General features: G+C 45.5%; 1 protein-coding gene across 1 annotated transcript in view; it reads right to left on the bottom strand.

Moving 5' to 3' along the window:
- The window catches only part of LOC311126193 (receptor-type tyrosine-protein phosphatase F-like), a gene marked incomplete at both ends in the record, with an annotated part of 50,018 nt that extends 35,962 nt beyond the window's left edge, over positions 1 to 14,056 (bottom strand). The window contains 2 exons of the mRNA XM_084200210.1: positions 9,405 to 9,598; positions 13,745 to 14,056. Coding sequence (XP_084056336.1) covers positions 9,405 to 9,598; positions 13,745 to 14,056 — 506 coding nt within the window. The remainder of the gene's footprint in view (positions 1 to 9,404; positions 9,599 to 13,744) is intronic.
- Between the last annotated feature and the right edge of the window lie 5,944 nt (positions 14,057 to 20,000).

The raw sequence follows: 20,000 nt of genomic DNA, 5'->3' as shown, positions 1-20,000 counted from the left end.
ACAGAGAGAGACACAGAGAGAGACACAGAGAGATACACAGAGAGATACACAGAGAGATACACAGAGAGAGCTAGACAGAGAGAGACACAGAGAGATACACAGAGAGATACACAGAGAGATACACAGAGAGATACACAGAGAGAGACACAGAGAGATACACAGAGAGATACACAGAGAGATACACAGAGAGATACACAGAGAGATACACAGAGAGAGACACAGAGAGATACACAGAGAGATACACAGAGAGATACACAGAGAGAGACACAGAGAGATACACAGAGAGATACACAGAGAGATACACAGAGAGATACACAGAGAGATACACAGAGAGACACAGAGAGATACACAGAGAGATACACAGAGAGATACACAGAGAGACACAGAGAGATACACAGAGAGAGACACAGAGAGATACACAGAGAGATACACAGAGAGATACACAGAGAGATACACAGAGAGAGACACAGAGAGATACACAGAGAGATACACAGAGAGATACACAGAGAGATACACAGAGAGATACACAGAGAGAGACACAGAGAGATACACAGAGAGATACACAGAGAGATACACAGAGAGATACACAGAGAGATACACAGAGAGAGACACAGAGAGATACACAGAGAGAGACACAGAGAGAGACACAGAGAGAGACACAGAGAGAGACACAGAGAGACACAGAGAGAGACACAGAGAGAGACACAGAGAGAGACACAGAGAGATACACAGAGAGAGACACAGAGAGAGACACAGAGAGAGACACAGAGAGAGACACAGAGAGAGACACAGAGAGATACACAGAGAGATACACAGAGAGAGACACAGAGAGATACACAGAGAGATACACAGAGAGATACACAGAGAGAGACACAGAGAGATACACAGAGAGATACACAGAGAGAGACACAGAGAGAGACACAGAGAGAGACACAGAGAGAGACACAGAGAGAGACACAGAGAGAGACACAGAGAGATACACAGAGAGAGACACAGAGAGATACACAGAGAGAGACACAGAGAGATACACAGAGAGAGACACAGAGAGAGACACAGAGAGATACACAGAGAGATACACAGAGAGAGACACAGAGAGATACACAGAGATACACAGAGAGATACACAGAGAGATACACAGAGAGATACACAGAGAGATACACAGAGAGATACACAGAGAGAGCTAGACAGCTGAACTGTATTATTATAGCTCTCCTTAGGAGAAAGAAAACCTATTTTTATCATATTTGAAAATGTTTACCAGGCTGTATTGAAAGCATATCGCCAAGTATTTTCTCAACTTACTCCCTGTCCGGTGCAGACCCTGGACTCTCCTTCTGAGACATAACATTTTCCTACCAGACCCTGGACTCTCCTTCTTAGACATAACCTTTTCCTACCAGACCCTGGACTCTCCTTCTTGGACATAACCTTTTCCTACCAGACCCTGGACTCTCCTTCTTAGACACATCCTTTTCCTACCAGACCCTGGACTCTCCTTCTTAGACATAACCTTTTCCTACCAGACCCTGGACTCTCCTTCTTAGACACATCCTTTTCCTACCAGAACCTGGACTTTCCTTCTTAGACATAACCTTTTTTTCAATCATATTTAAATATGCACTATAGAGCAGGTGTTTTCAAAGTCTGAGACAGTGGGCCTCCCTTCAGATTATTTAAATGATTGTTTTATAAATATATTATAGCTTGAGACAGGCCTAATACTTATTCATTACAGAATATAGTTTGACTTGGCTTTCACACCTCCCCTGAAACTCTCTGGTAGCCCCCTGGGGAGTATATTACATTTGAATATATACTATATTATACAACCTTTTAATATAAACGTCATAGTATATTGGAAACTTTCTCTCCATGGTGAGTAGGTCCAGAGGGATGTGAAAACCTGTTTGAAGCTGCGGGGCTTCGACGGTGCTGACCGTAAAATCCTCTTACTCCCCCTGCTGCCAGCATGCTACCCTGCTACGCTCGCCCTGTCCTGTCACATCCCCCTGCTGCCAGCATGCTACCCTGCTACGCTAGCCCTGTCCTGTCACATCCCCCTGCTGCCAGCATGCTACCCTGCTACGCTAGCCCTGTCCTGTCACATCCCCCTGCTGCCAGCATGCTACCCTGCTACGCTAGTCCTGTCCTGTCACATCCCCCTGCTGCCAGCATGCTACCCTGCTACGCTAGTCCTGTCCTGTCACATCCCCCTGCTGCCAGCATGCTACCCTGCTACGCTAGTCCTGTCCTGTCACATCCCCCTGCTGCCAGCATGCTACCCTGCTACGCTAGTCCTGTCCTGTCACATCCCCCTGCTGCCAGTATGCTACCCTGCTACGCTAGTCCTGTCCTGTCACATCCCCCTGCTGCCAGCATGCTACCCTGCTACGCTAGCCCTGTCCTGTCACATCCCCCTGCTGCCAGCATGCTACCCTGCTACGCTAGCCCTGTCCTGTCACATCCCCCTGCTGCCAGCATGCTACCCTGCTACGCTCGCCCTGTCCTGTCACATCCCCCTGCTGCCAGCATGCTACCCTGCTACGCTAGCCCTGTCCTGTCACATCCCCCTGCTGCCAGCATGCTACCCTGCTACGCTAGTCCTGTCCTGTCACATCCCCCTGCTGCCAGCATGCTACCCTGCTACGCTAGCCCTGTCCTGTCACATCCCCCTGCTGCCAGCATGCTACCCTGCTACGCTAGCCCTGTCCTGTCACATCCCCCTGCTGCCAGCATGCTACCCTGCTACGCTAGCCCTGTCCTGTCACATCCCCCTGCTGCCAGCATGCTACCCTGCTACGCTAGCCCTGTCCTGTCACATCCCCCTGCTGCCAGCATGCTACCCTGCTACGCTAGCCCTGTCCTGTCACATCCCCCTGCTGCCAGCATGCTACCCTGCTACGCTAGCCCTGTCCTGTCACATCCCCCTGCTGCCAGCATGCTACCCTGCTACGCTAGTCCTGTCCTGTCACATCCCCCTGCTGCCAGCATGCTACCCTGCTACGCTAGTCCTGTCCTGTCACATCCCCCTGCTGCCAGCATGCTACCCTGCTACGCTAGTCCTGTCCTGTCACATCCCCCTGCTGCCAGCATGCTACCCTGCTACGCTAGTCCTGTCCTGTCACATCCCCCTGCTGCCAGCATGCTACCCTGCTACGCTAGCCCTGACACAGCAAACCCCAAACCCAGGAAACCCAAAACCGTAGGACAAGACATCTCTGTTAACCACACTACATAGCACCACCACTACACTACACCAACCATGTCCTCTATAGCTCAATTGGTAGAGCACGGTGCTTGTAACGCCAGGGTAGTGGGTTCGATCCCCGGGACCACCCATACGTTAAAAAAATGTATGCACACATGACTGTAAGTCGCTTTGGATAAAAGCGTCTGCTAAATGGCATTTTATTATTTATGTCACCTCCCCCTGCTACATTAATGTTAAGCTGTTACTCTAGTCCTGTCACCTCCCCCTGTTACTATCATGTTAGGCTGTTACTCTAGTCCTGTCACCTTCCCCTGTTACTACCATGTTAGGCTCTTACTTTAGTCGTGACACCTCCCCCTGTTACTATCATGTTAGGCTGTTACTTTAGTCGTGACACCTCCCCCTGTTACTATCATGTTAGGCTGTTACTCTAGTCGTGACACCTCCCCCTGTTACTATCATGTTAGGCTGTTACTCTAGTCGTGACACCTCCCCCTGTTACTATCATGTTAGGCTGTTACTCTAGTTGTGACACCTCCCCCTGTTACTATCATGTTAGGCTGTTACTCTAGTCCTGACACCTCCCCCTGTTACTATCATGTTAGGCTGTTACTCTAGTCGTGACACCTCCCCCTGTTACTATCAGGTTGTTACTCTAGTCGTGACACCTCCCCCTGTTACTATCATGTTAGGCTGTTACTCTAGTCGTGACACCTCCCTCTGTTACTATCATGTTAGGCTGTTACTCTAGTCGTGACACCTCCCCCTGTTACTATCAGGTTGTTACTCTAGTCGTGACACCTCCCCCTGTTACTATCATGGTAGGCTGTTACTCTAGTCGTGACACCTCCCCCTGTTACTATCGTGTTAGGCTGTTACTCTAGTCGTGACACCTCCCCCTGTTACTATCGTGTTAGGCTGTTACTCTAGTCGTGACACCTCCCCCTGTTACTATCATGTTAGGCTGTTACTCTAGTCGTGACACCTCCCCCTGTTACTATCATGTTAGGCTGTTACTCTAGTCGTGACACCTCCCCCTGTTACTATCATGTTAGGCTGTTACTCTAGTCCTGACACCTCCCCCTGTTACTATCATGTTAGGCTGTTACTCTAGTCGTGACACCTCCCACTGCTACTATCATGTTAGGCTGTTACTCTAGTCGTGACACCTCCCCCTGTTAATATCATGTTAGGCTGTTACTCTAGTCGTGACACCTCCCCCTGTTACTATCATGTTAGGCTGTTACTCTAGTCGTGACACCTCCCCCCTGTTACTATCATGTTAGGCTGTTACTCTAGTCGTGACACCTCCCCCTGTTACTATCGTGTTAGGCTGTTACTCTAGTCGTGACAGATCAAACCCCAAACTCTAGGGGGGGCTAGACACCTCTGCTTTACCCCCACTACTGCTACAGCTCAGAGAGCAGCAGTCACTCGGTCATCCACAGCTAAACTAGGGAGGTAGAAGAGAGGCGAGTGACAGAGGGGGTGATGTCTAACTGGGAGAATGGCGGTTCTGTACCAAGACGAGTGAAGGTTCTAGCTTAGAGCAGGGCTGGAACGAGGGGTAGAATCAGGTGTATTAGAGCAGGGCTGGAACCAAAGCCTGCACGTCCAGTAGCTCTCCAGGAGGGTTGGCTACCCTGGTGTAGGATTGAGTCCCAAATGGCACCCTATTTCCTATATAGTGCACTACTTTTGAGTAACCACTGAGTCACACGCAACTCCTTAGGCATCCCAAACTGCTGTCACTCTCTCTCTCTCTCTCTCTCTCTCTCACCACAAAGATGACAAAGTTGAAGCATCCCATTGAAAAACAGCTGCTGCTTATCTCTCTCTGTTGAATAACAGTTAGTGGCTTAATTGCTTAATTTTTTGACTGTCGGCTACGCTCTGTACGACAGCGTAGAATACTGAACACATTAAGGGCACGTTCCAAATGGCACCCTGTTCCCTACATAGTGCACTACTTTTGACAAGAGCCCTATGGCACCCTGTTCCCTACATAGTGCACTACTTTTGACCAGAGAGGGTTTGGGATGCACATATCTCTGCTGCACTAGACTTTTCTTCTCATCTGAAGCCTAACACTTAAATAAGTATGTATAAATTATCACCTAATTTAGATTTTAGATGACAACACAATGCTGAAGACATCGTTATAAGTCAACTGATAAGCTTTGTTTTGTGTTTTGAGAGAGAGCGAGAGAGCGAGCGCGAGAGAGAGAGAGAGAGAGAGAGAGAGAGAGAGAGAGAGAGAGAGAGAGAGAGAGAGAGAGACTTGTTTTGTGTAAGGAATGGAACTTGTTATTTTGAAGGGGGAGGAATGTGACGACACGGCTGTGAGTTTGGAAGGAGGGAAGAGACGTGGAAGGAGGGAAGGAGTGATTTTGATTGACAGAGAGAAACACGCTTCTCTTCTTCCATTCAGCTCCATGCTGAGGTCGGCAAGGCCACAGAGTTACTGGAGCATAGCACTGTATCTCTCTCACACACACACACACACACACACACACACACACACACACACACACACACACACACACACACACACACACACACACACACACACACACACACACACACACACACACACACACACACACACACACACGCCTGCATAGGATGTGAGCTGAGCGGAGGTGGAGTAAGTAGAATGAGCAGTGTAATTTGCAGTACCGTTCGGCCACGAGCTCTGGCCATGCTCTGCCCAGCATTTTTCATTTCCTTCATCACTGTTCTTTTAATTAGGCCTATTCTGTTGTATTCATTTAGCCTACCCCCACCACTAACGAGCAGAGATGTTGATAAGAGTACCAACAAATAGGTCACACAGCCTGTGTCATGTCATTGATGGCAAGACAACGAATGAACCCATGCAGCTGCACCGGAGACGTTTTGATTTCTGTATTGGCTACTGTTAAAAAAAGAGTATTCTACGTTTGTAACGGTGCTAAAGTTGTCTATCAACTGTCAAATGTGAGCGCAACAGAACCAGTTACAACTGAAGTATCTGATCACCAATAGATTAGAGAAAGAAAAAAAACGTTTTTTTAACACAGCCGTCTCCTATCTTCAGGTAGGTCGTCGTTCAGTAGCCTGCGACGTGTTGTTGAAATGTTGGAAGCTTCTTACGATAGCCTACTTCAAAACCAAATGGTACACAGTCACAAAAGCAGATGGGGTGTTTGTTAAATTATATTTTTAAACCGAAAAAAAAATGTATGGAGCGAATTTGGAGCGGCTGTTTTTTTTCTTTTTTCTGGTGAGCGCTTCTTAGCAGGAGCCAGTTGAACGACGAGTTGGATTTACAACTGCTCAACTCCACTCACATAGCCTGACACACACACACACACACACACACACACACACACACACACACACACACACACACACACCCACACACACACACAACACGTCAGACCCTAATGAAGGCTAAAACGTTGATCGTAGTGGGACTGTACTGGGTTCTTATAGTACTCTCCGGTTAAAACCACAGGCCCTGGTAATGACAGTAGTGGGACTGTACTGGGTTCTTATAGTACTCTCCGGTTAAAACCACAGGCCCTGGTTATGACAGTAGTGGGACTGTACTGGGTTCTGGGTTAAAACCACAGGCCCTGGTTATGACAGTAGTGGGACTGTACTGGGTTCTGGGTTAAAACCACAGGCCCTGGTAATGACAGTAGTGGGACTGTACTGGGTTCTAATAGTACTCTCCGGTTAAAACCACAGGCCCTGGTAATGACAGTAGTGGGACTGTACTGGGTTCTGGGTTAAAACCACAGGCCCTGGTTATGACAGTAGTGGGACTGTACTGGGTTCTAATAGTACTCTCCGGTTAAAACCACAGGCCCTGGTAATGACAGTAGTGGGACTGTACTGGGTTCTAATAGTACTCTCCGGTTAAAACCACAGGCCCTGGTAACGACAGTAGTGGGACTGTAATGGTTATATACACTGAGTGTACAAAACATTAAGAACACCTGCTCTTTCCATGACATAGACTGACCAGGTGAATCCAGGTGAAATCTATGATCCCTTATTGATGTCACTTGTTAAATCCACTTCAGAAAATAAAAGATTTATAAAGTGCCCAGGGCTGGGATTGAATCCACAGTCTATGGAGCAGGTCACTGCTTAGAACACTACGCCATCCATACGCAATGAGTTAGCGAGGCCCATCTTTAATTAACGGCTAAGTTTTAACCGTGGAGTTGTTTTTCTGTTTGAACCGTTCCCCAAACTTTAATCCTGAACTTAATCAATCAGAATTAATGTCTGAATTGAATTAACCCTATCCCAAACCTTAATCCTGAATTTAATCGATCAGAATTAATGCCTGAACTGTTAACCAATAGGAATTCATGCCTGAACTGTTAACCAATAGGAATTCATGCCTGAACTGTTAACCAATAGGAATTCATTACTGAACATAACCCTAGAGTTGTTTCTGTTTTAATCATATCCCAAACCTTAACCCTCAATTTAACCCAGTCTGAATGAATGCCTTAACTTAACCGTAGTCATGTGCCTAAATCCAGGACGTCGGGAGATTAAGTCAATATCCAAGGACGTCAAGAAATGATGTAATAATAATATCTGCCGTTTAGCTTTTATCCAAAGCAACTTACAGTAATGCATACATATATTTTAAGTTGTTGTCCCAGGAAGCGAACCTACTATCCTAGCGTTGCAAGCACCAAGCTCTACCAGCTGAGCTACAGAGGACGTGAGGCTGTTGTCTACTCTAGTAATACTCCAGTATCCTAAGGTGAGTTCACATGGCTTCCTCTTCCATAATGTCTAGCTCCACAGTGAGGTATTGGCGCTGGTAAATGAGGGTTAAACACTGAGCTCCAGGGTACTACGGCACTAAGATCCCACCTGGATGTGAACCGGCAACTCTGCTGGTGTATCCCTAAACGCTACGACTAACTGTGAAAACACAGGAAGGAAGGAACGAGAACACACGCACATATACACACCTCAGCTCCTCAATATTACTGCTAGCGTTCCTAGCCAGGACATTCAGTGGGCTTAGAGGATAGGATGGAAGGGAGGGAGGGAGAGAGAGAGAGAGGGGGAGGAGAGGAAGGAGGGAGAGAGAGAGAGGGGGAGGAGAGGAAGGAGGGAGAGAGAGAGGGGGAGGAGAGGAAGGAGGGAGAGAGAGAGAGGGGGAGGAGAGGAAGGAGGAGAGAGAGAGAGGGGGAGGAGAGGAAGGAGGGAGAGAGAGAGAGGGGTGGAGGAGAGGAAGGAGGAGAGAGAGAGGGGGAGGAGATGAAGGAGGGAGAGAGAGAGGGGGAGGAGAGAGAGGGGAGGAGAGAGAGGGGGAGGAGAGGAAGGAGGGAGAGAGAGAGGGGGAGAGGAAGGAGGGAGAGAGCGAGAGTGAGCGAGAGAGAGGGGGAGGAGAGAGAGGGGAGGAGAGGAAGGAGGGAGAGAGAGAGGGGAGGCAGGAAGAGAGAGAGAGAGAGAGAGAGAGAGAGATGAGAGAGAGAGAGAGAGAGAGAGAGAGAGAGAGAGAGAGAGAGAGAGAGAATATATCTAATTTATGAACAGGGTAACAAGGCAGGGCAGTAACATGTATTAACACTCAGCCACAAAGGAACAGGAGCAGGATCGATCCCACTAAGCCCTTCTGATGTAAAACATACATTAAATATTTAACAGCTGTTAGCATTAGAATAAAACCTGGTGGCAGTGCAATAATCCCTGAGGGGAAACGGCTCCGAGCTGGGAGTCAAGTGTTAGGGAAGGGGGGGGGGGATAAACATTTAAAGAAGAAGAGAAGGATTCCGATAAATAAATGTCTGTTTCCTGGTCTAGTGGTAAGAAAGGCTAGACGTCTGAGAATGGTAGAGAAGTAAAGAGAGAGAGAGAGAGAGAGAGAGAGAGAGAGGAGAGATGAGAGAGAGAGAGAGAGAGAGAGAGAGAGCTAGAGAGAGAGAGAGAGCGAGAGAGAGAGAGTGAGAGAGAGAGGAGGAGTACAGAGGGGAGGGGAATGAGTGTGAGAGAGAGCGAATGAAAAAATTGAGAGGGATCAAGAAAGAGAGAGAACGAAACACAGAGAGGGAGTGAGAAATGGAGAGAGAGAGATTAAATGAATATGTAAAAGAGAGAACGATGGAATGAAAAGAGAGAGAGAGAGAGATGAAATAAAGAGAGAAACACCGAGAGCGTTGGAGGACAGTACCTGAGCCTCAGGCAGAGGCACGTCCATGACGCTAGGCTGACCCCGTGGTTCCCCGTTCTCCAGCCGGGAGTAGATGACCTGGTAGCCCCTGATCTGCCCGTGCTGCTTCCCTGGCAGGGGGGCCTTCCATGTTACCCTGATGGCTGTAGAGTTCACAGCTTCTACCTCCAGCTTCCTGGGAGGGGCACCTGGCACTGTCGGTGGAGGGGGGAGGGGGAGGAGAGAGGGAGGGAGAGAGAAGGGGAAAAAGTGTTATGCAGCCGAGAATAGGCAAGAAAAATGCAGTATACCAAAAGGTCTGGTGCATTTGAGTGCTGGAGAAGGAGGCATCGCTGGTAGTGAACCGACAACTAGATAAGTTAGCTACCAATCTAAGATCCCAACTTCACCTAATCTATACACGTTTCTGTTTGTACTATCTGAGGACTCTGGCCCCAAAAACTACTGGTCACTGGGGGAACTGTCACGATAGGAGGGGCGTTGGTGCATTGACTTCACACACTGAATAATTATTTTAAAGGGAAAATCCACTCAAAAACAATATTTTGGTATTTTTTTTTAATTAGTCCCAAAATGTTTTGCATGTCAGCAGTCAAGTTTTTAAAGATATTGGACTTTCAACAAGCAAAGTGTCACCAGCCACATCCTCGTGATGATGCAAAATTAATCATGTGACTCGTTTCACTACTTCACAGCAGAGGCATTTCTTAATGCGTTTTTTTTTGGCAGAAATGCCTTCTGGAACATGTAAACTTTCATGTGCCTTAATAACAAACTCGTATGCTATCTGTAAATATGAATAAATAAATAAATATTATAAGCCTAGTTGGTTCAGCCACGGAAAAAAATACAGGAACCTTCCCGTTAGCAATGATGAGAGAGATGAGTTCGGATTGGTCTGCCAAGCTTTTTTTGAAAGATATATAACGTTAGCCATGAAGAACTGCAAAAGTGCTGCTACTGCTCCCAACAACATTGCTGAACCTGAATTTAGCAGGCGCCATCTACAAAGATCAGTGGGAAAAAGTTGGGATGGACAACTTTCTGCACACGGTCAGTGTGAACCGGAGTGTCTTAACACAACGGGCCAAACAAGCAGTAGCTAGCTACAAACAAAACGGAATGACGTCTTACTTTAGTTAAAATGGTTCCAGTCTGCCATGAAGCGTTCATCCATCTATACGGGTAAGAGTCTAGCTACATTTTTAGATATTACACATTTCTAATTTTGTCAGAAAGTAATCTTCATTGCAAGTTCAAGCGTGCTGTTAGCTAGCTAGCTATGATCTCTGTATTGATATTATTAGTATCTCAGAAACTCATTTGCATTGCTAGATATAGCCTGATTTTTTTTAGGGGGTAGATCAGCTTTAATATTGCAGATCGATTGTAACTTCCATCAATCTAATTGTCTGCATCACTTCCAATATGTTTTTCCCCCCGCAAATATATATATATACATATATATATATCCTTTTTAAAATATATTTTCCTTTATTACTTTCCAACCCCATGACCCCTTCCCTAATTGGAGTAAACTAGTGAACAACAATGCTTAGGCCTCTACTTCCAGCTTATACATACTATATACAATTTATGGACACAGTCAGTTTTACAATAATTATATTTTGTTTGTTTTTACTCCTGAACTTCCTCTACCCTCAACCTCTCCGATCATTTTCATGATGTCCATCCGGTTTGCTTCTATATGCCATATCTTTCAAACTGTGCTCTTTCACAAAAGTTCTCAACCTATATACTTATTATGGACACAGTTTTAGTCATTTAGCAGACGCTCTTATCCATTTTCATACTGATGCGCCTGGGGGGGTGGTTATAGCATTTCTTTCACATGACCCATCAATTTAGACAAGTGTGATTGGGTAAGCATCATCTAATAATCATATCATCTTTATACAGTATTTTTATCTGGACACGTTCTATTTTTGATATTGCTACTATGCAAGTAACCATTTCACTGTACCGTTTACACCTTCTGTATCTTGTACATGTGTCAAATAAACGTAGATGTTATTTGATATAGTGTGTTTACTAGAGACGGTAATGTGATGAACAACATGACCTGCACCAAAGTCAGATTAGGATATAGGCCAAGGACTAGATAAAGTGTATTTTTAGCTGGAGTTTTCCCTTATTGTAGGCCATTACTTTCACCACTTTTAGTCTTAATCTTTGGTTGTTTACTCCCTCTGTTTAGCACATGGCCTCACATGTGAATCCTTAAAGAGACGGGTGGGGCTAAGGCTTAAGAGGGTGTGAACAATGCTGAATGGGTGTAGACAATGAAGAGCTCTCCAGTAGGTGTACCAAAACATTCAAGGGCCATTTTACTCAAAAGTAGGGTTACAAGTTGATCAACTTTCAAAGCAGAATTACTTTCTCATTGTTCCTCAACTGCGGTGTATGATATACCATTTTGTAGCTCTGAGCCTCTATGTTTATCCAATGTAAAAAACACAATTTCAAATTTTTGCTACATAAGACCGAATCGAGGTGGTCGGTCACATATGATGCATTTTGATGTGGCCGGTTATAAAGTAGTTTATAATTTGGTTGTTCCTATATTTAGAAAGCATTTCAGTCATTTCAAATCGTGGTATATTCCCCCACTATTGTTAAATAGGAAAAAAATATATATTATTTTTTATATTTTTATATTTTCATAATATTTGTACGCTGTACTTGAGCGTGTGTCCTCAAAAGTGAGTACACCTCAGCAATGTATAACTATTTTTTTTACCAGAAAGGTGAGTTCCAGACCTTTCTAGAACTACGCAGCATTACTAGTTATTGTTTATGGCAATCTCAAGAAAAACGATTACTTTTGGGTATGTCTATTTAGGCGGAAATCAAAATGTTGCCATAACATTCAAGAGGTTTTTTAAAATGTGTCAAAAATCCACACAGGAATGCGTAAAGATTTGACTACTGCCCACAGGATGCCTCGTTACTGGCAGCCCAGAGTGTGTGTGTGTGTAAAACCTCTAATTACTGTGAGCAATTAGCTGTGTAGCTGCAACTTCAAACACATTAATTATAGAGAGTTGCCTCCTAGGAACACTCCATCACGCTGCGAACAAAATAAAGAAGTGAGAAAAGAGAGGGAAGTGGAAAAAGAAGGAGTGACTAAGTGAGTTGTGTTCCAGTTGTCTTGGGCTCAGAGGGAGACAGACGTGAACTATGAGGACAGACCTGACAGGAGGAAGAAGACAGAAAATAAAAGAATGAAAATGTCTAGAAACGAGAGAAAGATTGAAAGGGATAAAGTATTAAAAGGAGTTGGCGTTGAGGGTGATGAGCCTTAACCCTGGATAGCATGTCTGAAAGTCACTGAGGAGACAAAGTCAAAACAGAGAGATGAACAGAAGGAAGGGATAGAGTGATCACCAGTACAGGCAGAAGAGATAGAGTGATCACCGGTACAGGCAGAAGAGATAGAGTGATCACCAGTACAGGCAGAAGAGATAGAGTGATCACCAGTACAGGGAGAAGAGATAGAGTGATCACCAGTACAGGGAGAAGAGATAGAGTGATCACCAGTACAGGGAGAAGAGATAGAGTGATCACCAGTACAGGGAGAAGAGATAGAGTGATCACCAGTACAAGGAGAAGAGATAGAGTGATCACCAGTACAGGGAGAAGAGATAGAGTGATCACCAGTACAGGCAGAAGAGATAGAGTGATCACCAGTACAGGGAGAAGAGATAGAGTGATCACCAGTACAGGGAGTACAGGGGGAAGAGATGTGGAGCAGAACCTGTAGAAGTAGTAGAAACCAGAAGATACATATAGAAACAAGTACAGACCAGTAGATACCAGTAGAGACCTGTAAAAGCCAGTAGAGACCAATAGAGGCCAGTCGAAAATAGCATAAATCAGTAGACAAGTCGGGACGAGGAGAAACCAGTAGAAACCAGTAGAGACCAGCAGAAACCAGTAGAGACCAGTAGGAACCAGTAGAGACCAGTATACACCAGTATAGACCAATATAAACTAATAGAGACCAGTAGAAACCAGTAGAGACCAGTAGGAACCAGTAGAGACCAGTAGGAACCAGTAGAGACCAATAGAAACTACTAGAGACCAGTAGAAACCAGTAGAGACCAGTAGAAACCACTAGAGACCAGTAGACACCAGTAGAGACAAGCAGAAACCAGTAGAGACAAGCAGAAACCAGTAGAGACCAGAAACTGTTAAAAACAAGGGACAAATAGAGAAGGGAAGATTACGGCAGGAGGAGTCAGACGGTGTAGAAAAGCTTCACCCAGAGAGGTCGATGGTACAACCCAAACCAGAACCAGAACCAGACCCCAACCTACCGTCCTCTTTAGTTTTGATCCTGACCGGAGCGCTCTCTGGGCCCGGGCCTACATCAGTGTGAGCTCTAACCCAGACCTGGTACTCTGTCCACTTCTCCAGGTCCTCCAGCACATAACTAGAGGCGTCTGCTCCGATGCCAGGCACCTCGTGGCGATCGGGGTCCTCGCTGGCGCTGCCCGTGGACTGGTAGCTGACGGTGTACGCCACAATGGCGCCATGACGGGATGCAGCGGGCGGGGCCACCCAACTCACCTTGAGGGAGGTGGAGCTTAGACTGGACAGGTGTACCTCCTGAGGGGGGGCGGAGGGGGCTGTAAAGGGGGTGGGGGGGGGGAGGGGGGGGGGGACGAGCAGGGGAGGGAGGCATCAAGCTAAAATAATAAACCAACTAAAATAACAACATAACCAAGGATGGGGAGGGAGGGGGTGCAGACTCTGGACTGAGAGATTGGTTCAATCAGATCAAAAACAACTATGTCTGTTTTTATATGTAGATACAATGCCTTCGGAAAGTATTCAGACCACTTGACTTTTTCCATATTTTGTTAGTTTACAGCCTTATCCTAAAATTGATACTTTTTTGTTTTTTTTCCCTCATCAATCTACACACAATACCCCATAATGACAAAGCAAAAATAGGTTTTAAAAAACCTATAAAAAACAGAAATATCACATTTACATAAGTATTCAAACCCTTTACTCAGTACTTTGTTGAAGCACCTTTGGCAGAGATTACAGCCTCGAGTCTTCTTGGGTATGACGCTACAAGCTTCGCACACCTGTATTTGGGGAGTTTCTCCCATTCTTCTTTGCAGATTATCTCAAGCTTTGTCAGGTTGCATGGGGAGCATTGTTGCGAAGCTATTTTCAGGTCTCTCCAGAGATGTTCGATCGGGTTCAAGTCTGGGCTCTGGCTGGGCCACTCAAGGACATTCAGAGACTTGTCCCAAAGCCACTCCTGCGTTGTCTTGGCTGTGTGCTTAGGGTCGTTGTCCTGTTGGAAGGTGAAACTTCGCCCCAGTCTGAGGTCCTGAGTGCGCTGGAGCAGATTTTCATCAATGATCTCTCTGTACTTTGCTCCGTTCATCTTTGTCTCAATCCTGTTTAGTCTCCCAGTCCCTGCCGCTGAAAAACATCCCCAAAGCATGATGATGCCACCACTATGCTTCACCAGGTTTCCTCCAGACATGACGCATGGCATTCAGACCAAAGTGTTGAATCTTGGTTTCATCAGACCAGATAATCTTGTTTCTCATGGTCTGAGAGTCTTTAGGTGCCTTTTGACAAACTCCAAGCGGGCTGTCATGTGCCTTTTACTGAGGAGTGGCTTCTGTCTGGCCACTCTACCATAAAAGGGCTGATTGGTGGAGTGCTGCAGAGATGGTAGTCCTTCTGGAAGGTTCTCCCATCTCCACAGAGGAACTCTAAAGCTCTGTCAGAGTGACCATCGGGTTCTTGGTCACCTCCCTGACCAAGGCCCTTCTCTCCCGATTGCTCAGTTTGGCCGGGCGGCCAGCACTAGGAAGAGTCTTGGTGGTTCCAAACTTCTTCCATTTAAGAATGAAGGAGGCCACTGTTTTCTTGGGGACCTTCTTGGTACCCTTCCCCAGATCTGTGCCTCGACACAATCCTGTCTCGGAGCTCTACGGACAATTCCTTCGAGCTCATGGCTTGGTTTTTGCTCTGACATGCACTGTCAACTGTGTGACCTTATATAACCAGGTGTGTGCCTTTCCAAATCATGTCCAATCAATTGAATTTACAAAAGGTGGACTCCAATCAAGTTGTAGAAAACATGGGGTATTGTGTGTAGATTGTATTGTGTGACCCTTGCTGTGTTAACACTGCCACTGAAACCTTGACGACAGCGGTTGGCGTTTATCAGTCGTCTAAGTACTGTGAGTGTCAGCTAAGAGATACACCAGGTTTCACACATTCACAGACCTCGGTAGCACTTTACATTACAGCACGGTAATAACAGGGCAATGACGTGGTAATGACTATGTTATTTCTAGCAACTACCATTAGTTACCAATAGTAGTTACCGATGTAGTTTCCCCACAATCCCCATCCTCCCAACTAAGCCCATGGTTTGTAACGTGGAAACAGAGATGGCAGTTTCTATGTAATAACATGGAATCAGGGCTGGAAAATGCAACATGACTTGTTTGTCTTTAGTTCTACAGTTAAATCCCTTCCCCATAAGCATGTCATGTGGCCTTAGTGTACTTTGTGTCCTTCAGTAAAGCGACACCAGTTTGGTGCTTCAAAACCAGTGACACCTAAATGCTGTGACATAGTAATGCCTTGAAGTGTCAAACAAAGCCCAGTTCACAATCAGAAGTTTCTTTATTGACAAAAAAATATATGCACCCAAGGTTTGACAAGTGACATGCTGTAACTAAAAACAAAATGACTTCTCAAAGAAAGGTTATTGGTTGGCAGGCACTTATACTCTGTCGGCATACTGCTTTGTGCTTCTTCCTGCATGTCTGCTTTGGGCTGCAGTAACCCATCAGCATTGTGGGTAACCCATCAGCATTGTGGTAACCATCAGCATTGTGGGTACACTCTCTATCCTCAGTCTGCATTGGTCTTCTCAGGCCTGAAGAGGCGTGTATCTGCAAGACGAGTTCTGCTGTCTGTATTATTGTTTAAAAAGTTGGTTTCATAAAACGTTGCCTAATGTTGTTGCGTTACTAATGAACTAGAGGTGATCGTTTGGTTTTGTAATACTGTGTAAAAATATTTTTTATACTGTGTGATGCAAAGATATGTTGTCTATTTAGCCTGCTAACGTTAGCTAGCAGCTAGAAGGGTGTTGCGTACGTTTATCATTTCTTGCATTTCAGGTGGAGAGAGGGAACTGGATCTCTAGAAAGGAGCATGCAGACGGCCGACCAATAACCTTTCTCTAAGAAGTATTTTTCCTTTTGTTAGGTTCTGACGTACAGAGTGAAAAATTAATGGACAACTAGTCAAAGCTCAAACCCAAGTTTATTCACCTAATGGGTCCAACAGCTGCATAAGACAAAGATATATTTACACAAGCACATATATTTATACCTTCCTCCTAGGCTGAGTCTCCTCCTCCCACATCTGGACAGCCAATACATCTCTGTTGCTAGGCAGGACTGATGCCTGTTCTTCCTCACTTCATCTGACCTGACCTCGGCCCGAATTCCTCCCTCCTCCCCAACCCACGGCTGTCCTGTTGACTGGAACCAGACTGTGGTCCTCCTCCTCTCCAGAGGATACCTGACGTCTAACCATAACGTGTTCTGACACAATGTAAACGTTCTGCATTCCCCTCTCTCCCTCAGTAACATGAATAAGGATATTTCATATTTCAAGTTTAGAAGTCAGTACCCATCACTTTTTAATTACATTACAGCACGTCACCGAATGCCACCTGTCATATCTTGGGTGCATATATTTTTTTGTCAATAAAGAAACTTCTGATTGTGAACTGGTCTTTGTTTGACACTTCAATACATTACTATGTCACAGCATTTAGGTGTCACTGGTTTTGAAGCACCAAACTGGTGTCGCTTTACTGAAGGACACAAAGTACACTAAGGCCACATGACATGCTTATTGGGAAGGGATTTAACTGTAGAACTAAAGAGAAACAAGTCATGTTGCATTTTCCAGCCCTGATTCCATTTTATTACATAGAAACTTGCCATCTCTGTTTAAACGTTACAAAGCATTACCTAGTAATTACATAGTTATTACCACATTATTACCCCATATTACGAGCTGTAATGTAAAGTGCTCCCCAGACCTCTCCAGTTCAGTGAAACAGTATGTTTTCTTTCCATCTCTAGCAGAATACCTAATAAAGTACCTTGACCAACTCTCCACAGTCCAGAGGCATAACAACAACATTTGGCTATCACAGGATAAGGTAAAACAGGACACCAATACCAAACAACAAACAACAAACAGAACACCATTCATCCTATTACATGCACCTACTACACTCAGGATGATAACATAGTAATAAGAAACGATAAGTCACAGTTCTTCAAAGGAACAAACGAGGGGGGGGGGGCAAGGAATGAGAAGCCAGGGGGGGTTTGGGGAATGTTGGTGTCCCTTCTTTTAACAACTAGAGCAATGAATGACAACAGGAAGTATCATATTTATTTTCTTTACAAATAATCTCGGGAATGAAAACACTGAATAACTGTATCCTCAGACATTTATAAATAGAGGACTGTCGGGCATCAGGCGCTGGGAAGAGGAGGCTGAGAGAGAGAGAGAGAGAGAGAGAGGAGGAGGGAGGGGAAGAGAGAGTCGAGGACAGAGAGAGAGAAAGAGAGAGTCAAGACAGAGAGAGAGAAAGAGAGAGAGAGAGAGAGAGTCGAGACAGAGAGAGAGAGAGAGTCGAGACAGAGAGAGAAAGAGAGAGAGAGAGAGAGTCGAGACAGAGAGAGAGAAAGAGAGAGAGAGAGAGAGTCGAGACAGAGAGAGAGGAAAGAGAGAGATTGAGTGAGTGAGTGAGTGAGAGAGTGAGTGAGAGAGAGAGAGAGAATGAGAGAGAGAGAGTGAGACAGAGAGAGAGAGAGAGAGAGAGAGAGAGAGAGTGTGAGAGTGTGAGAGAGAGAGAGTGGAGACAGAGAGTGAGAGAGAGTGAGAGTTAGAGAGTGAGAGACAGAGAGGGATAGTGAGAGATAGAAAGAGAGAGAGAGAGAGAGAGAGAGCGTGAGACAGAAAGAGAGAGTGAGATACAGAGACAGAGAGAGAGAGAGAGACACAGAGAGAGAGAGAGAGAGAGAGAGAGAGTGAGAGAGAGAGAGAGAGTCGAGACAGAGAGAGAGAGAGAGAGAGAGAGAGAGAGTCGAGACAGAGAGAGAGATAGAGAGAGAGAGTGAGAGAGAGGAGAGTCAAGACAGAGAGAGAGAAAGAGAGAGAGAGAGAGAGAGTCGAGACAGAGAGAGAGAAAGAGAGAGAGAGAGAGAGAGAGTCGAGACAGAGAGAGGAGAAGAGAGAGAGGAGAGAGAGAGAGAGAGTCGGAGACAGAGAGAAAGAGAGAGATTGAGTGAGGGAGTGAGAGAGTGAGTGAGAGAGAGAGAGAGAATGAGAGAGAGAGAGTGAGACAGAGAGAGAGAGAGAGAGAGAGAGAGAGTGAGAGAGAGTGAGACAGAGAGTGAGAGTTAGAGAGTGAGAGACAGAGAGAGAGAGAGATAGTGAGAGATAGAAAGAGAGAGAGAGAGAGAGATGAGAGAGAGAGAGAGCGTGAGACAGAAAGAGAGTGAGATACAGAGACAGAGAGAGAGAGAGACACAGAGAGAGAGAGCGAGAGAGAGAGAGAGAGAGAGAGAGAGAGAGAGAGAGAGAGAGAGAGAGAGAGAGAGAGAGAGGAGGAGTGAGAGTAAATATCAGTTCATCATAGGAGAGCTGTAGCTCCGCCCCCCACCGGTGATGTGGAGCACAGCATGCTGGGCAATCTTAACTGAGGAGGAAGGAAGTAGACTAGAGAAAGTACACAAGCCCGTGATAAGTTCCAGCCATCTCCTGTGATTACCTTTAGTTAGCATTCTTTGTTTTAGCCAAGGCCAGTGTACGTCCTTCAGAAATGTGAGGTCATATTTCTTACAATTCATGTGTTGTGGACGCACTCCTTTGTTATGCAATTAGCGTTTTTTTACCGCGAGCTAGCAAGTGTAAGCTTGCTAACCCCGTTTGTCATCTCATTTCAGACATTTAGCATTTCAGGGTCTAGTCTTTTATATGCCCCGTGGTTATATGGATGTATTCTGTTATAAATGATGTGGGTATTTTTGTTAGCGATGAGCCTTTTGGATGAATTATACATTCAAGTTCATGCAGTTGTGTGAGGATGATGGTGCTGCTCAGTAGTGCTGTGTGGTTGCTCTCCTCTGATCATTCATTAGTGAAGTCACAGCCATGTTGTTAGGCTGTATTGCCCTTGTGCAGCAGATGACCTATTGTAGCGTATTATTTATAGCTTATGTAATTGGAGGTTGTATTAAGCCTATACCTGCCATTTACTATGGTATTTCATTTCCCCTTTTTCAGAACCACACACAAACTCTTGGTTAACACAATTGTCGGGCCATACATTCAATGTACTGTGCTGTGCCGTTACTGCTCTTGTGAATCAGCGTCATTAAACAACCTCAACTGGAATCATACCGGCCTGTCATCTGTGCCCTTACAAGCATCCGGGGAGAGAAACACATAGTGCTAAGTCAAACTTAACCCTACATAATATACAGTCACCAA

This window comes from Coregonus lavaretus (genome assembly GCF_964263955.1).
Source record: "Coregonus lavaretus genome assembly, contig: HAP1_SCAFFOLD_3802, whole genome shotgun sequence".
NCBI classification, from domain to species: Eukaryota; Metazoa; Chordata; class Actinopteri; order Salmoniformes; family Salmonidae; genus Coregonus; species Coregonus lavaretus.
This window is presented reverse-complemented; position numbering and strand designations above follow the sequence as displayed.